The 19,052-nt window shown below is 40.7% G+C and overlaps 1 protein-coding gene across 8 annotated transcripts in view; it reads left to right on the forward strand.

Moving 5' to 3' along the window:
• The window catches only part of samd12 (sterile alpha motif domain containing 12), a 224,204-nt gene that overhangs the window by 76,541 nt on the left and 128,611 nt on the right, over positions 1 to 19,052 (forward strand). For 2 of the 8 annotated variants that reach the window (XM_049602669.1, XM_049602664.1), the window contains exon 5: positions 2,475 to 3,753. The exons of 5 other annotated variants lie outside the window; for them this stretch is intronic. In XM_049602669.1, coding sequence (XP_049458626.1) covers positions 2,475 to 2,527 — 53 coding nt within the window. In that variant the 3' untranslated portion in view covers positions 2,528 to 3,753. Of the gene's footprint in view, positions 1 to 2,474; positions 3,754 to 19,052 lie in introns of those variants that run through there. One more of the 8 variants, XM_049602665.1, reaches the window with a different exon arrangement.

The following is a 19,052-nucleotide window of genomic DNA, read 5'->3' on the forward strand; positions in this document are numbered from 1 at the left end:
CAGATTATTTAGATTAGGGTTATTACCCACATCAAATTGTTGGCGATGCAAATCTGAGGAAGGTGATTTAGTTCATGTTTTATGGTCATGTGATAAAGTCCAGCAATACTGGATCAATATTCATGATAATTTGTGTGAGATCACAGAGATACAAATGCCATTTATACCTAGATTATTTATTTTGGGTGATGATTCAGTTCTGGTATGAGAGGATAAACATATCAAAAGTTTTGTCCAAACCAGTATTATGATTGGCAGACAAATACTTATCAGAGGATGGAAGACGGAGGGGGTTCCCTCTCTTCAAGAGTGGGCTGTAGAGATGGCACGAGTTGCAGCATTTGAAAAAATGTCATATAAACAACTGGGTAGATTGGATCTATATGAAGCAAAGTGGGGCAAATACATGAAATTTTTAAAGGGTTCCTGAAAGGGGTTGGATGGTGGAGAGATGCAAGTTTTCATTATTGTGAGTAAAAACAGAATAGTGCTTCTTATGTGTTTGCATTTTATTCAGCTACTATTACTTTTATTTTTTCATTTGTTTACCAATTAACTCTTTAATGCAGTGATTACTTTGTGCTGTATTAACCTTGTTTGGAGTCATTTTCTGTGTCTAATTTTGTTATAGTTATTTTGTGTTTTGTCTACATTGATGCAGGCTGTGTAGCTGTAATAGCTGTACATGAAGGAGCACAATGGTTGATGTTGGTAACCAGAAAGGGATCAGCATGGATGGTGGTGGCTTGGGAAGGGTTTGTTTGTTGGGGGAGGGGGGTTACTGTTCCTATTGTATTGTTGAAACAATGAAAATAAAAATGTTAATCACAAAGTCATCCAGGTCATGGTAATCCTAGGTGCGATATCGTAAGCAGCTGCACTTGCTTGAGTTTCCTGAAGATGCTTGGTTGAACTGAGGAAACCCTTTGGATGAGAGGTGAAATGCATCTTCAAGACACTCAAGCAAGCCTACGATACCAGTCCGGTTGTTTGTTGATCTCGGACGGTGGTCTGCAGTGGTTTTCAGCTTGGCGTCCTGCCTAGATGTCCCACCATCCACCATCCCCTCCACCTCCCGATGACAAAATCAGCTCTTATACTACGTCACTTTAAAAATGTTGATTCGTTTGACTGTATGACCTGAAGTTTCGTATGTACTTTTACCCATTTAGTCATTATATCCATGTTACTGATGACTGGCTATCAGAAATGTTATCTTGTTAATGTTTTGTTGAAGCATCAATGGTCAACCCAGCAATACCATCGCAATATCAATATCAGTGTATTCAGTCAAAAATATTGTGATATTTGATTTTCTCCATGCTGCCCCGCTCAGTTTGAACAGTGTCCCTGTTAAAAAGAGAAACTCAGAGCATTAAAGCGGTGAATGTAGTCGGACTGTGTTGTTGTACCCGTGGCACTACTGTTAAGTAAATGTCAATTAAGCTAAATTCATCAAGACAACAGGTAAACATTAGCTTGCAATTAGCTAGCAAGGTAAAGGCCCCAGGCACTATTTTAAATTTCTGGTATATAGGTTTATGTTGGAGAGAGAATAGCAGAGAGAGAGGTGCACCATCTATATAGGAAGACAAACATGATAGAGCATGAGAGACAGAAGAGAGAGTATCTATAGAGAGAGAGGGTGCCGAAGAGTGTGCCGGAGCAAGCAAGGTACACAGTAGAGGAAAAGAGCAGACGAGAGAGAGCGAGGTGTTGTAATTACTGCAGTGTACCCAGACAGAATTAGCTAGACGGACAGTGATTAACCTTTAAGGCTTGCTGGGCCATGGGAGGGAAATAATTAGATTTCCCCTCTCTCCCTGTCTCTTTGCCACGGGGACGGCGGAGAGTGGAGGCTCATCACTTATTGCTTACAGTCAACAGAGACGGACCGAGGCACTCCAAATAGAAAGCGATACCCAAACAACAACGGCCTCAGAGTGTTGAGAGGACGACCTCGTAGTGGTACTTTGGAGTCAGTGCAGGGTGAAAAGGGTGAAAAGCAAGGGTACTTAGTTCCACTGCTCCCCTCACGATTAAGAGGTGCTTAAGAGAGCTTGATAAAGTAGTTCAAATCTTGCTTACTGTCTCAGCTCTGAACACGATGCCCAATCACTGCAGAAAGTGTGCATGCTTGTCCACCTGTCAGTTTTGGAAAGCTACAAAAAATATTTAACGCAGCCTCCATAATTCCACCATCACTAAACACTAATTAACATGACCTCAATAGTGCTGTTAACATTGCTTACACTTAGGGCTGGGTATTATTCAAAAATGTTCAGTACCAGAACGGATATCTTGACTTTGATACAGGTTCCAGGACGATGGTTGTTACCAATTTAATTCATCTTTAATTTGCTTAGCTTGTTGGCAGTTTTCAACTCAGAGCAGTTTTAAAGATGTTTTGATGTTAAAATCTCACCTGAACTCAGTTTTGCAGAATGCCAATGACTGTCCTCTTCACCCCACAGCAGCCTCAGGGCTCTGGGACAGATATTTTACTGCATGTTCACCTGACCACTGAGGAGGAGACTGCAGGCTGCGGAGGAGCCATGGCTGGGAGCTGGGTCCAGCTCTGTTATGCTGGGAGGACTTGAATGCCGAGATAAAGATGGAGCAACTTTCTGCTCTTAAATTGATTCCATGCACACTGAAGTGCTTTATCAAATTCATCCTGTTGCCAGTCATGGTACAAATGTCCTCTCTGCATATATTGCATCATGAACTACTGGCATCAAGCCTGATCTCTTCTTTGACATTTTTACAGTTACACACACTGTAGTCACTGTAGTCACCCTTCTCAGGGTGTAACATAATGTTTTTGCCTCCAGTTAGACAGCCAGTCACCAGTGGTGTTACTTTATAGTATCGAAGTAATTCAGTCAGTGTTATAAAAGTACATAAGTTCAGTAACCAGCCCTACATGCTTGTACTATCTGGACATAGTTCTAGTGCATATTTAATGAGCATCTTAAATGTGCCAAGCAAACATCAGTCCAAACTGAAGTCATGACAAAACCTAACTTCCCTGCATGTGTCTATGAAGCAAAGTTTAGCTTCGTTTTTCTCATTTGCACAGCAGCACTCATACAATGGTGAAAGGAAATGTGCTGAAAATGTTCTTGATAATGTTATGATTACAAAAAAAAAACAATTAAACTTGTATAAGTAATGTTTTATAAAACTTGAGGTGGTTTAGAGCATGACATACTATAAAAGAGAAGCCTTAGCTCAGTGACAGTAAATTGAGATTACCCCTGAAGTTGAGTTCAGGTTAATTAATTGCATGTTTCATTATGTGAAATACATGTGACTCACACAGTACATTCACACTGCATTCACACACATCCTATTAAGGCTTTTTTAATGACTCTGCTGGGTTCACACATGTATAAATTTCTTTGCTGTCAGGTGAAAACTGTTTAAAAAGACATTAAAATGAAAGCATTAAATGTAAATGTGTTCTCTACAATAGTAAAATGTAACTTTTAATCCTTAACTTTCCAATTTCTGAGGTAATGCAACTAAAAACACCTTGTATTCTCAGTTGATTGCTGTTCGTCTATCAAACTGACATAAAAGTTGTCAAATTTCCTCAGCTCATCAGGGAAGGAGCGCACGTCCTCCTTCAGCTGACATTAAAAAGTGACAATCATCAAAACTGGAGTGATACAGTTTTCATTCCAAAACAGAATTGCAAAGCTTAATGTCTCATATGATGTACAATAAAACCTTGTTTTTGACAGTTAACGGTAAGACTTTTTTTATTGAAAAGCTCTTGTCAGGTACAGCTGTGCTTTGAAGGGGAGGAAATGAAAACAAAAGATATAATCAATAAAAAATGGGTCTATAAAATGTCAACACGTAAAAAAACAAGTAAATAAAGGAAGGACATTTAAAGGTATAATACAGGTGCAATCCAGTGTGGAGGATTTATGGGGATATATTGGCAGAAATGGACTATGATATGGGGTGTTTTCTTTAGAATATAATTGCTTGAAAATACGAATTGTTGCATTTTTATGACTTCAGAATGAGCTGTTTATACTAACATAGGGATCCTCATCCTCGTCCATTAAGTCCACAATGTTGCACCACCGTATTTCAAAGAACTGGACAAACCAAACACCGGCTCTAGAGAAGACCATTCATGTTCTGTGTTTTTGCATTTTTGTGTCGCATCATCCACCCTTGTTAGCAGCCCCTCTGTGATGAGAGCGTCAGAAAAAGTCCCAGTTTAAATCACCAGGTCTGTTTGTTTTGTGGAAGAAGAGACCTGTGTGGATAATTCAGCTCATGGTGAAAACCTCCTGAATGCTTGGATCTTCAAGAAAATGGCCACTTTAGAATGAAAATACAGACAGTATTTACTGACCCTCATGCCGACAAGAAGTCCAGTGTAGTTTTTTAATCCACAAAACTCGTTCGGGGTATCGGAGGATAACAGCTAGCTGGATTTTTTCCATACACTTTAAGTGCATGGAACCTACATTTTGAAAATAGCTGATACCCCGAACGAGTTTTGTGGATTAAAAAACTACACTGGACTTCTTGTCAGCATGAGGGTCAGTAAGTACTGTCTGTATTTTCATTCTAAAGTGGCCATTTTAGAATGGTGAGCGCTCATTAGCAGGTTCTAGGCCAGCGGTCCATCTGCAACATGCCAAACAGCTTCAGAAAAACAGTGATTTTTAACGTGAATCTGCTTTAGTCAGTGTTTTTTTTTACCAGTTTAAATCACTGAATCTGTTTGTCTTGGAGAGAAGGAAACCACTGCAGATCATTCTTCTCATGGTAAAAACCCTCCTGAACATCTGGATCAGAAACAAGGTGAGCACACATGAGCAGGCACTGGGCTTTTGGCCTGTCCGCAACATGCCAAACGGAATAGGAGAAACACTGATTTGTAATGTTACTGCTTTATTGTAGTTTCTTTACCAGTTTAATCTGGTCTGTTTGTTTCAGAGAGGAGGGGACCTCTGTGGATTATTCGGCTGTCAGTAAAAATCTCCTGAACAATAAACACTGAAGGAATTCTAATCAGGAGAAGTTTCAGTTGAGATGCCACTGACCCCCCAAAATTACACAGTGTTCCTTTAAAACATGACACAGGTTTAAATTAGTGTTTGAGACAGACATGCTTGTTGTGCAGTTTATATTTAGCTTTCACCTGTGTATCCATAGAAACTAACCAAGATCTATTTGTACCTGAGACAAAATGTAGAGGACAGGCTGTTGCACAAAAGCATCCAACTCTCTTGTAATGAATGAAAGTTGAGTTATGGCTTTATATTAACCTCTCTGACAGCTTAGAAAGTCAAACTCTGAGACAATGGGGAAGGGGGAATGAGAATGTGATGATTAATTAGGTTGTTTTCCTGATAATGGCATTTAACCGTTCACATAGTTGCGTGTAAGGGCCTCCAGTGACTGCACTGAATCTCTCTGAATTAACTCTAATACAAAGATTGGAAGCTGTTACGCCGTTGCATTTCTCCCCCTCCTCAAAAAAACCTCATTTTACTCATCTTCTGTATTCAATTTCATGCTTATAACCATTTCAGAGTTTTCAATAACAGTGCTATGCCAGTAAATATGCTATTACTGGCTTGTGAAATCATCACTCTTAAAAGAAACTTGAATTACACAGCTGACAGAGCTCTATGAAAGTGGTTTTCTGAGTACATAGCGCTAATCTGTGGATGTAGACACAGGCTCGCTGTTTATGCTTCATTTACTGTAACAGAGTCTCATTTAAAGGAGGAGACAGAGACAACTTTGAAAGAAATTAGACATAGATGCTTCACAGTTTCACTTTCCTTCACTTTGTGCATCTGTGCCTGGTGTGTGCCCAGTTTGTCTGCTTCAATCTGTTATTTACTTTTTCCATCGCTTTCTAAATGTTAATATTCTTGCCGTGCTGTCGCCAATCAATCATAGGAACTATAAAAGCAAACATTAAAAAAATGAAATAAATAATGAATCTTTGAGCACCTTGTCCCTTTTTCTGACATAGTGTAGGTGTTTGTGATTAAAATATGCTTGCAGATAACAAGAGTTGCAGTCATGTTCCTAAGCTCAAATCTCAGACACAACAGTCTACATTTCTTATTCAGGTCCCAGGGTGAAAAAGTTCAAAACGGCTTTTGTAGAGAACTGTGGCCTCGGGGCAGTAAATGAAGGAAGCTTTCCTGTTGTGCTTTAGTAGACCTTGGTTCCATTGCTCCAGGCACCTTAATGAATTATCTCTCTGCGCTTCATGGCTTCATAAAGGAAATCTCTTCAGTCAGAGACCTTCACTGAACAGTATGTCCTCCTCTGTCTTTTTTTTCTGTATTTTTTTTCTGTGGTTCAACATGTGTCCTTTGCAGACATGAAGATCTGAAGTTAGGAGAGAAACTGAGCTAAGCACTAATAAAGGCAAGCAATGCACACTCGTAGGTTGTACGTTTTCCCCTGCTAGTAGATTAACACTTCATTTTACAGCCTGGTGATTGTGGGATAACGAGGAGCCAAATCAATAACTTGTTAATGCTAACAGGCCTGGAGAGAGAACACTGTTCACTTGACTCAGAAGGGGCAAGGTGCCCAGTAAGCATGTGCAGGATTTGTTGAACTATCTCGCCATGTCTGCTAAAAGATCCCTTAGCTTACACTACTTACTTTGCAGATGTCAGAAAAGGTTAAAGGTTTTTTTTTTAAGTCTGTTGCACCTCTGACCACAGCTTAAACTGACGTCACAGTGTACTGAAACACCCTGAAGTACACCTCTACATCACCACAGCCAAAAGAACTCGGACTAGTGCATCAGCGGAAACAAGATTTTCAGTTGAGCAAATAATAAAGTTTCGAGACAAATTATGGATATGTAGTTTTGCTAACACTAAATCCTACATCGTAGTACAGGCCTCTGGTTACTCCAGATGATCCATAGAGCTTGTTGTGAGCAGTTTTCTTGTTGGAAGTATTTTCTTTCTACTGAATTACACCCCCGAACTGTATCAGCACACAGAAGGAAGTGTGCATCTGTTGCCAGCTTGCTTCGCAACACTAAGCTAGCAAAGGAGCTTAGCTAAGGAGGACGGCATTAATGTTTAGATCTTACCTTGTCACGAGCATGAGTCTCTCGTCCATGAGTAGCTGGGGAACTGCCCATTGGTTCGACAGCCCATTGTTCCGACCATATTAAACTCATTGTTCCGAAGTCCGTTTCGAAATCATCATGATGCCCTGTGGTTAAGGTCTGGTTAGGTTTAGGCACAAAAACCACTTGGTTAGGGTCAGGAAAAGATCATGGTGTGGGTTAAAATGAAAAAGAAAGTGACAAACACACAAGCCGTGAGCCTGCTCCGCCTCAAGCCGGTCGCAGCGCACCATACGCCCGCCGCGAGCCGTTCAGCACCGCAGACAGTCGGACTAATGGGATGTCGAACCAATGGGCTGTCGAACCAATGACATGGACCCGAGTAGCTGCACACTTCCTTCTGGACAGTGATATGCTTGGTGGGCATAGCTTGGCTTGGTGGTAGAAAGAAAATGGCTCCTTAACAATTCATGAAATCTCATATAGTTTCATTTTATTGGAGAGAGGGTATCTCCAACACTTGGTAACTCACACCAAAACAATCTCGACTAATAAATAGAACAGCAAGTAAAAGGAAAAATATGCATTATCGATTATGGGGTGAACTGTTCCTTAAATTCTGAAGGTGTAAAATATCATTACAGAACAGGAATCCAACAAATTAGTTGAATTGCATGGGCATGTAACAGCATTAAACATAATAAATAACAGGCGAAAATGTAAAAAGCACAACAACAAATCTTTACTCACAGTAGTTTATAGAGGTCAAGGGTCAAAAGAAGAATGATAATACTTTATAAAAGCATCATAACCAATAAATAACAAGCAGTGAAATCTTAACAGCCTTTTCCCCCATTAAAGAGAGAGCTCAGGTTTTATGAGGTGGGGTTGTATGACATTCTTATCCACAGTCAGTTTTTACATACAGTGGATGGCAATCAGAGTGCCGGCAGTTTGGAGAAGCAGCCAGGAGTACTAACACAGAAACTGAACAATGTACTGTCACCTAAAAAATAAATGTCAGATTAAGTGCACACTAAATATTATTAATATTTTCACCACTTTACCTTTAAGTCAGACATTACTTTATAACATGGAACTGAGGGCGTTATCGCTCTCTTCAAAGCCCGACCCCATTGACAAAAACAGTAGGCTAATTTTACCTTGCTGAACACTGGAGCTGCTGGTCTACCACTGCCTTGATCAGTTTGTGTTAATGTGTGATTTTTGTGAATCCACTTTTAAACACCGCAGTCACACAATAACACACAAAACTGATGAAGGCAGCGAAAGACAACCAACTCCTGTGTTCAGCGAGGTAAAATCCCTGGACCTACTGGATCTCCTTTCTCAATACCATGTCACCTAATGGCCTTAATGAGGATTTTGACATTAAGCCCTTTTTGTGAACTGGTATTTGGTGTTTTTATTCTCCAAGCAGTGTTGCTTTTAAAACTGTAATCCTATGTTTGTTTGTTTTTTTGCAAAACTTTTTCTAAAAAATTCTAAAAAAGTTTATTCTAATAGTTTTTTCTAATAGTTAAACTGTCTTTTGTATTGTGTGTTTCCCCAATAACAATTTGTATATTTTGTATATCTGTATTCTTTGCACTTATTGATATGCAAATCCTTCGTCCATACTAAGTAGCCATTATATGCCTATATATGGCCCGCCTGAATGACTGTCTGATTGTTTGATTGACAGATGACTTGGGTGGGATGTCACCTGGCTCTTAGCCTATATGTATACCTGCCACCTGCCATTTCATTCTTTTGAATTTGCCTGAGGAAGACCATTTGGGTTGAAACGTTGCATTTTAGTCAATAAAGTAAACTGGGAGCTCTAATTCAGTGTGCAGATTTTCTTCTTCTTTCTACATGGACCCCTATTATCCAGCACCTGACCAAAAACAGGATTGGATGTGCGCACAACTACTCTGTCTTCTAAAATCCCTGTCTATGTTAATAAAGTCTGGTGGCTTCGAAGAGAGCGGTACAATGCCTTTAGTTCCCTCTCCAAAATCGGTGTCTGATGGCAAGGTAGAGTGGTAAAAATATTCCAGATATAGCGTACAATTAAATCGATGCTGATTGTTTTTTTTTTAGGTGGAACCTTTTTATGTAGCAAAAATACGTGTTGTTGCTGCCCCCATCCACAGCAAGACATTGCTTAGTTTCTGTGCCAAGGTACTCTTGCCTGCTTCTCCGAACTGGTGGCACCCTGACTGCCATCTACTGTAGGTAATACACTGACTGTTAATAAGTACCTCATAAAACTTCAAAAAATCCAAACTGTCCCTTTAAGAAGAATGAAACCAAACGTTGCTGAGACCACCACAACAACATGTGAGGTGGTGTTATAACCAAAACTGATAGCAAGACAAACGAATCAGTTCATGAGCAAGCCTCACATGAGCAGTGGGTTAGATTGGGGTTAAGCTGTTGAAACTTTTATAAGACACACTGTATCTGATTTGTTGCTCGATTGAACAAAATACCCTCAGAATTCAGTCACTGTGGAAAGCCAGCAGCATGCGTTATCTGAACAAAGTATGTCCTGTTGGCCATCGTGGGTGAGTCAAGTATCTTTACTCCAAAGTCTTTATGAAAAACTATTGAAACTATTCACTCTGAAGACTTAAGGAGCTAAAGGTGACTACCGTCCTTCCTTTGGGCTTTTCAGTGAATCAGATGTCTTGCCCCAGTGTGGAGGGAGCTGAGAGCTCTCATTATCCGAGCCCCCTCCTCAGGATCTTGCCCTCTGTGGGAGCAGTTCCTCCCTAAACCTCCCTCAACTCCATCCATTCACCCTCCCCTTCATCCCCCCTCCTTTCTCTCTCCCTCTCTCTTTTTCTTGCTGCAAGCGAAGGTCAAATTAATTCTTTTTCATAATTTCCTGTCAGCGAGATTCCTCCCTCAGAGACTCCATCTATGGCTCAGTGCCTGAAAGATGTGATTAAGGTGAAGACGAAGTGAATACCTGTGTCTGACAAAGTCAAATATGTTTTTTTTTTCCTTATCCATATAGATATTTAAGGTGTGTGGTCATATCACATTTAATAAAGTCTCCCACAGTTTCACTGTTGCTATTCTTAAAAAAAGGAATGCGATGCGTGTATGCCATGGCTGACACGCCACATTAGCAGCTAATATGGGCTCATACTCACAAAGGAAATGTCATTTAGAAGCAAATGGCTTCACTGTTCCAATGACACAGTGTGCCCTAACCTTGCTCATTAACGCCATGGGTCTCTGAGGGTCTCAAAGCCTACACATCCTAAACAGCCTTAACAGCCTAGACATCCACATCATAACTACACACCTCAGATGGTAATAATGTTATGAAATAGAGAGAGTAATTGCATCCCCTGTTGTGAAAGCAAAGGTTCCTTTCATTAAGGCATGAATTGAAACTGGCCGTGGTAATGAAGGTAGAGCAGGCACCCCATAGCTGGTATGGCATTCATTCAATCACTAAATGGAGTCCGGTTGTATTTTGAAATGAGAAAGGAAAGGGAGAGAGAAAATGAGCATAACTAATGCGGCATATTGAAAAGTATCCCCCCTCCCCGAAAAAATACTTTCTTTATAACCTCAAGCTATAATTCTCCTTGACATGCAGTGAAGACTCCCTGCTCAGGGCCCCCAATTACAGACTTTCACTCCAAGCGCTTCACACTGGACTGCCAGTCGGCCATTTTCTTTTTTCTGTTGGGGAAAAAAAAAAAAAAAAAAGCAGAGAGGGAGCTGAGCGACGTCAAGGTTAGGCGAAGCACATTTCATCTAGTTTTACCCAGGGAGAAGCAAAGGGATGCATGAATACAACAAACCCACTCTTACCTCCAACTCTGGCTCTCAAGGACACAAGAGCAGGGTGCAGCAGAGGATGAACATGTGCAGATCTCTTAATGAAGCTGAAGGAGGGGGCACCAACAGAATAAAAAAAAAATGATGTGAGGGAGCAGAAGAAAATGGAAAGGAATAAAGGGAAATGATCAAGAAAGATAAACAGAGAGGCAGTGGAGGGAAAGATGCACAGGTGGACTAGCTGGAGGTGCAACACAGCACTGGCACTCTTTGTGATATGTTGTGTGTGTATGCTCAGTGTTCTGGCCTCTGACCCTTGCCAGAGGAAAACAGATTGCTTTGACAGGTCCGCTGACATCACATGAGATGTTCTGCTCTTTTGCCAGAGTCTCCTGAGAGTCCTTGGCTGCCAGATGTCCAGTAAGGTTTGAGGCATTACTGTAGCTTGTGCTCCATAATGGGAAATAATAAAGGGAAATTTGCAGAAAGCTTAGCCGTCAATACACTATTTGTATAGATGCGATCTTGTGCCACAAAGGCCAAGTCTCTGCAGAGCCCAGATCCCGTCGGTCATGTAAACTTAATGAAGTTCATGCATCTTGCAGAACTGAGCTGTAAATGGTACATCAGTGTGAAATCATGACCTGAACTCTATACAACAAAAACGACCCCGCTGGTCGATGAAACCCAAACGCTCAATAGTTTGCTCTTTTATGCCTTTTTAAACAAGAAGCGGTGGGTAAGGTTTCACTGCGCAGAGCCGCATTCATTAGTTTATAGTGATATGAGAAGCCATTAAAAAGTCATTGTATCGGTCGCCTGGCAGCGCTGCTGGTTCCACTCAGTCTGCTACCGTCTCCAGCCCCCCTGACCACCTCCGGACATCCAGGAGCCCAGACAGCGTGGACAGACCAGACTCCTCAGCACACGCCTTCAGCTTCCCAGCACTCGCTCATGATCTTACCAACCTGGATCAATAGCCATAGGACACTTACTGTACTCTGAGACTGGCCATTACCCCATAAACATGCCTGAGCACTGGCTCCAGACTTACTGTATGTATGTGTAATGGAGAAGAAAAAGATTGCACTGGAGTTGTTTTGCCTTCTGTTTGTTGCCAGGGTGACCATTATGCAGCTTTGAGGTAATGTGGTGATAGGCTTATCAGTTAATGCATTAAAGCATGATGTGTAAACATTACATAATCCTGTTCGCTGGTACTTCACTTCAGCCAGCTTCTTAAAGTAATGTCACAGTTTTGTAGATACGAAATTACTTGCATTACAATTACATTAGTTTTAGTCAGTTAGGAATTTTGCACATACAAAGTAAAAAACTGTTAAGGCCATTATATTTTCCCATGAATAATGAAGAGTTTTGTTTGCATACTCATGTTTATGGACTTAATGGACTTAAATGAGGCTTTTGTGGAGAAGCAGGTCTAAATGTATAATTAGCCTGTATTTAAAGTTTGCACAGAAGTAACCGGCAAACACAGTTAAAGGTCCAGTGTGCAGGACGATATATTTGCAGAAATTAAATATGATCTTCAAAACTATGTTTTCATTAGTGTACAATAACCTGAAAATACCATTGTGTTTTTGTCACCTTAGAATGAGTCGATTATATGTACACATGGAGTGGGTCCTCTCTCCATCAGGCCCCTGGGAGGTGCGCCAGGCTTTGAAACCAATTTTTGCAGGGGCCAACAGTGGAATTACAACTTTCGTGTCCATCACGTGAATTAATCCATTTGGCCCAAAAAGACTTTCTCTCTCTCTCTCTCTCTCTCTCTCTGTGTAATGTCTGTAAATCAGTAGATACATTTTTTTAAGTGTCAAGACGCATGAGAAATGATTCATTTCACTATCAGGAAGTCTAGAAGAGCTGCAATTAAATTGTTTTATCTCCATTCAAGTTAGTGGAAGGATAAACACAGTCCTTCTGGGATGTTGCACAGTTGTGATTGCAACATTTAACACATATTCAGCCAGTCCTTGTGAATTCTGTTTGACCTTGCAATTTTAACCACCACAACTTTGTCTCAAATTTTACTTTCTGAAAGAGGTAAAGCCTTGTTTCATTGTAGAGCTGCGTGCAGCATATAGATTCACTGAGACCCTCTGTCTCTCTGTTTATTATTAAACTACTACTCCTAAGTTAAGTCACACACACAGTGACGCGGTAGTTTTTAGCATCACACAGCTAATGTGACCCAATGTTTATTAACAGGTTTTACAGTTCCGTCAGTTTGGTGTTGGATGTTGTCCGCTGCTGCGTGGCTTCTGCCCAAGCAGCAAAATATGATGAGTGGTAATGAGAGCATGTTGTGCTGTGTTAGCTTGTGCTAACTGTGCAGAGAGAGCAGGAGGCAAGCAGCTCATGGAGACAGTCCTTCAGCGCTGCACTGAGTGACGACAACGGCTGATTGTCGGCAATCTGCTGTTACTGCCGCCCCACCCCTCCTGCCACTGCAAAAAGATTCTAACACTGAATGCTCTTAATAATAATCTTATAATCTGAGACAGCATCTATTTGTGCAATTTTCAATTGCCCCCGCAGTTTCATTGCAAAAAGTATGCCTTAAAAACACTGCAACATGCATCGCAATACTTTGGAAAAGCTGCTGTGGAAACGAGCATTTCAGGCTGCAATGATCCTAAAAACAGCCCGCGAATCCTGGAGGGACTGTAAACCAGAAATGAGCCGCTTGGCCAGTGGAAGTCTGTGGTGCACTCGTTCTATGGGTCCCACGATGTGAAAGATCCTCATAAATTTTCATTTCATTTATTTTATTTATAAGGACAACACACACATTAATCAACATTTCTGTAAATGTGCCAGTGTTTGCCATCTGGCTAATTTTCAACTGCAGTCCTTTGGCAAGATGTTTTAAAACCTATAAAATGATAATATTCAGAACACAAGCCATACACCTAGAAAGTCTAATGTTTTGGCTTCATGCGCCACAGAGCAACTTTCATAGGAAAGAAACACCACCTAGAAAGCTGTGTCTAGTCCTTTTTATACATCTTTGTCTTCCCAGAAGTTCGCCATGTTGTTTCTACAGTAGTCCACAAGGGACAAATCAAACACTGGTTCTAGATAGAGCCATTCACATTTAACATTCCTGCAGCTGTGGCACCAGAAATATACATTAGCTTCCTGTTTACTGTTGTCCCTGTTTACTGTTTACATTTCAACATAATAGCATATAAACTTTTACGTAGCCTTTATAGAAGACAATTGATTTTGAGGCTTATTGTTCAGGGTACTTAGTGTTAAACATTCAGTCTATTATCCTGAGACCCATTGTGTTTTATACACTAGTTTATTTATAGTGTAAGTGAATACAGCATTTCAATTTCAGTGTATTCCTCTTCCTTGATACAGTTCAGACAGACAGTATTGCTTGACAGAGACCACTTTTTTTTTTTTTTTTTTTTTTTTTTTACCTCTGATGTATTATAATTACACTGAAAATATGTCTAACACCGTGAGTCTACAGGTACATTCACAGTGTAGATGCTCCAATTAAAGTTTAATATTCTAGTGCTTAACTATTCCAGGACTCATTCCCGTGCAAGTTATTGCTGTCTGTTTATGTGAGCGTCGAGCAGACATAGCCGGCGAAGCCAGGAGCAAGAGTGACAGATATAAAAAGAATATTTATTCGCTGAATCACCTCAGAACACACAGCACTATAGATGCTTAAAGACGAGCATAAAGGAGAGCGAGAGAAAGGTGTTGAGTGAAAAGGGAGAGGGATAGCAAGGACATTTTGAGAGAAATGGGGTGCAACGAGTAGGTACATAAAAGGAAATGATGTATATTACACCAGTCCAGGATCATGGTTTGTGTATCGAGGATTTATGGCGGTGTACTTAGCAACAGTGCAGCAGCACACCTGATCATCCATTATTATTGTAACATCTCTCACGTTGGGGGCACACATGATTGATGGGGAGCTGCTAATGACTTTGGGTTGGAATTGTTATGACCATAAAAAGTGACACACAGTATTTAAAAAGGTGATGTTTGCAATTGGACATTTGTCTGAAAAGAACAACAGTCGTTCATCAACTGATAACTGTTAAAAATGGATCGAGGCAACACGGGAACTAATTTTAAGTATTTCACAGTTGGAAATGACACAATTGAAACATGTAAGGGACTGCTCTTTATTTATCGGAGGAGGCAGATGACTTCGTTTTTTATCTTATTGACCCCTCCCTGAAGCTAACAATATTTTTCCTTGAACCTTTCTGAATAACTGGGGAAAATGCATGACCCTCCCTCCACCATAAATAGGCCCTAATCATATATTTTTAATATTCACACCAAATCGAAGTATCAGAGCCAGTGCAACACGCAACACCAAAACAAACAGCTCATTTCTTAAGCAAAATGCAAATCCTCCTTACAAAATCGCTTCATCATCACACAAGCTGTGTGTGCACTTCAGCAGAATATGGGTGCACGACAGCCACCCGTGCTGCAACACAAAACCAACAGCTATTTAATAAGACTACACATCACACACCCACGCATCACAGCACACACACAGCCGGCATTAGCAACACGTGCATAATGACCGTTTTCCCAAATAAACCATACACATCAGTGGCCAGAATAATATCAGTAACTTGGCACAGCAGACATAATTAGATTTTGAAAACTTGCCCCTTGACGTTTGAAAGTTAAAGGTTGAAAACAAAATCCTGGAGCTGAAAAAAAAGACTTTTTCTTTTTTTTTTTTTTTTACTATTGTCATGCATGCAGAAGTGAAGGATTTGATTTTTTTTTTATTTTACACATTTTTTTATTTCAAACAGATTATTTTAGGTGGATAAAATGTCACTATTTTAAGCTTAGATTTTGTTATTTTTCTGTTTTCTGTTAAAAATCCACCAAAAACTTCTGTGTTTACAATTTATGGCTATGATGACTGGTGTGAGTTTGGAGATTTTTAAAGAGAACATGCCTTTCAAACTAGTGTTGTGTCGCCCGGGAGTGGACTCGCGAATCGCATGGCAGCCAGAGTGCAGGGATGGACTGCCTACTGTGTGACGAATCACTCGGTGAACGAATCACTCGGTGAACGACGTAACCCCAATCCCTGAGTGATTCAAATAATTTCTTCTCAGCGATACACTTTCATAGGGACCGTTTTCTCCAAGCTAATAGCTAATGTAGCCAGGAGTCAAGCCACATGAACACAATCACACATCTCCCTATTGTTATAACAGACTTAGTTTCCAGATAAACAAACTTAAAACGTTAGGCTGGCCAGTAATGAGACTCACCAGTGCAGGGCAGACGCAGCAGCAGCTCAGCCGTGTATCAGTTCAGTGAGTCGGACTACGCAGTACACAGTCAGGGCTCCTCCCGCCAAGCACTGAACGATTCGGTGAACGAATCTTTTGAACGAATCTTTTTAATGAACTGATTCTAGTGATTCAGTAACATCTAAAGAACTGCTTTGCCCATCACTATTTCAAACCTGCTGGTGGGTTTGAAGTTCAGATGGTATTCAAATACAACTATTTAACATTGTATGTCCCTTTCCTAAGGCAAAATAAAATAACATAAGTCTCATGCTTCCCCTGTTTTGCACCACCCTATCCCCCGTCAGAAGTAACGAACAGTACCTGAGCAAATAAGAAACTTGCACCTTGTGTGCAGATTCTCTTTTTACTGTATGTGTATTTTTAAATGTACATTTTCTACCAAGTATGCATTATTATGTTCAAAAAGACAAAAAACAAAAAAAACAAGTGCCCTAATCTTCTTCTGTAGGTTCAAATTATGAGCAAACTGCCCATTGCTGTTGCACCCATGGAGTACATCTGCTCAAATTAATGTGACTATATATTTGTACACTCCCCTCTCACAGTGACTGAAAAGGCATACATGGCAGTGAATCACTGTAAAACACAGATTGAAAAAAGAAAAAAAAAATCAAAAGCAAGCCTTGTATAAGAAACACTGATTAACCCACCCCACATCACTTGTAATTGGTGCCATTAGTCTTTTTATGCTTGATTGCCTGCCAAAATGTCAGCCTATCTATTTCCCTCATGTCGCATTTTTCTCTTTTTTTTCCTGAACTGTCAGTAATTAAAAGTGATTGTCTCGGGGCCAAGTGAGAGACTTTAGAAACATTAAATATGGGAGAAAAAAAAGTTTGTTTTTTTTTGTTTGTTTTTAACAAGTGGTGAAAGTTCTAGGAAGTGGTGCTTGTTATCGTAAAGCACACCCTCAGCGCAGGTACTCATTCCTGCACATTGCACAGCACTGTGCCCGCTGTGTGTTGGGTCATGATGGAAGCAATTAAACATGACAGAGAAATAACACTATGTCCTGAATGACTCATGCTCAGCTTTTTATTGACCCTGGCGGAAAATTATCCTCGCAGTAAAGCATACAGAGCGGTCTGAAACAAAATATACAGGAATGTACATGACAAATTATAATTAACAAATGGAAAGAACAGATATTTAATAAGTTAGGGGAGTTATTTGTTGCAGCAGATTCCTGGTACATGAATGAAGTTTTAAGGCTTGGCTAAAACATCTTTGCACATTGTCATCTCAACAGAACAGCGTGCATTAATTGTGTTTGGCTGCCATCAAACACACCTTCTAGCCCTTTGGCTGCTGCTGACCCCAATCTAGACCACTATCATGACAGTGCACAATACCCAGCGTGTAAACAGCTAAACACATGCTAATCATTGTAGCCACAGTAGCACAGCAGCTCCAGGGATATTAATGTTGATCCAGGGATGTATTACCTATTCATTGCAATAAAATTTGCCTCCTCTGGCTTCCTGTTAGGCCTCAGAGCATTTGCACTGGAATCTGTCTCCAGCTGAGACCGTTGAGAGTATGCACTTCCTCTGGCCGAGCTGGCTGATTTCCTGTTGACTCCCCACACGCATAAATGGAATGAGATGGTTCAGTTAAATGGTTCTTTTGGATTTTCCAAATGTTATTGGACTGAATGGATCTGATTACACAAAGTCCAGATTTCCTGGCTTAGTCGGCAGAGGAAAATGTTGACATTGTACATTTCTGCAAACTGTGGATATGTTGCATCATATCAGAGATGCTGAAGTGACGTACATAGTTCTGATCACATGTAAATGAGCTGATTTTGTAATCGGGAGGTTGAGGGGATGGTGGATAGCCTGATACCTAGGGGAGCTGCCTGGACCATTGTAGACTACTGTTTAAGACCAACACAACTGACACTGGCATTTCCAGCTGTTGTGTTTTCCTAACCTTAAGTGGTTTTTGTGCCTTTGCATGTTAACCATCCTTGTTGAAATGTAAAGAATTGTAAAGTTTCAACATATCTGCTACATAATAACGTACAAAAGTTACATATCCATGGTTTACAGAAATGTACAATGCCAACATCTGTTCTGATAATTGGGTTGGGTTTCCAGTTGTTTGCGAGGGCTGGAAAAGTGTTCACTGTTTTACATCAACTCCTATTTCAATGATTGTGTGTCTCAAGTGATACTGCCAAAAGTTGCAGTACTGAGTTTGAACACTACACTAACATGGATTGTTGATGGATTGTTATGAAATTATGTGCAGACCGTAGACTGTAATAGACTGTATATAATAATGGACATAGCTACTGTGATGTGCTAAATGTGCTACGTGACCACATTTGGATGAAAGGCCAATCAGTCTTTTTCAGCATTGGCAGTATAAAAACAAAATCGGGGCGTGCAGCGAAATGCTGCCTGCCTACTTTTGTTTATACAGAATGTGCCTTTTTCGGGGCAATGGGGGGCGTGAGCAAGTAACAAAACGTGTTCAGCGTGTGACGTAAACAGTGACGTGGGAGGGAAGCCGCTGCTGGTCAGTCCTTCTGCGATTCTCTCGTAAGTCGGCCCGTTCTTCACCGTCCCCGTCGTCTGACGGTTAATGGCCTCTTTATTTGTGAGGACAAGGACGGCGCGCAATTCCTTGTCTCCCCAGTTGCTCATCTTTACAGTGTCTGTCAGGTTTGCGTTTCCCTCCTGCTTCTAGCTGCTCGCTAATTCCTGCTATCAGCTGTTTCCTGTTTATCCACTGCCAGTGGCTCGCACGTGCGGCGTCATCAACAGCTCCTCCCAAAAGTCTTCAACAGCCCCTCCCGT

Source organism: Epinephelus fuscoguttatus, linkage group LG17 (genome assembly GCF_011397635.1).
Source record: "Epinephelus fuscoguttatus linkage group LG17, E.fuscoguttatus.final_Chr_v1".
Taxonomy (NCBI): domain Eukaryota; kingdom Metazoa; phylum Chordata; class Actinopteri; order Perciformes; family Serranidae; genus Epinephelus; species Epinephelus fuscoguttatus.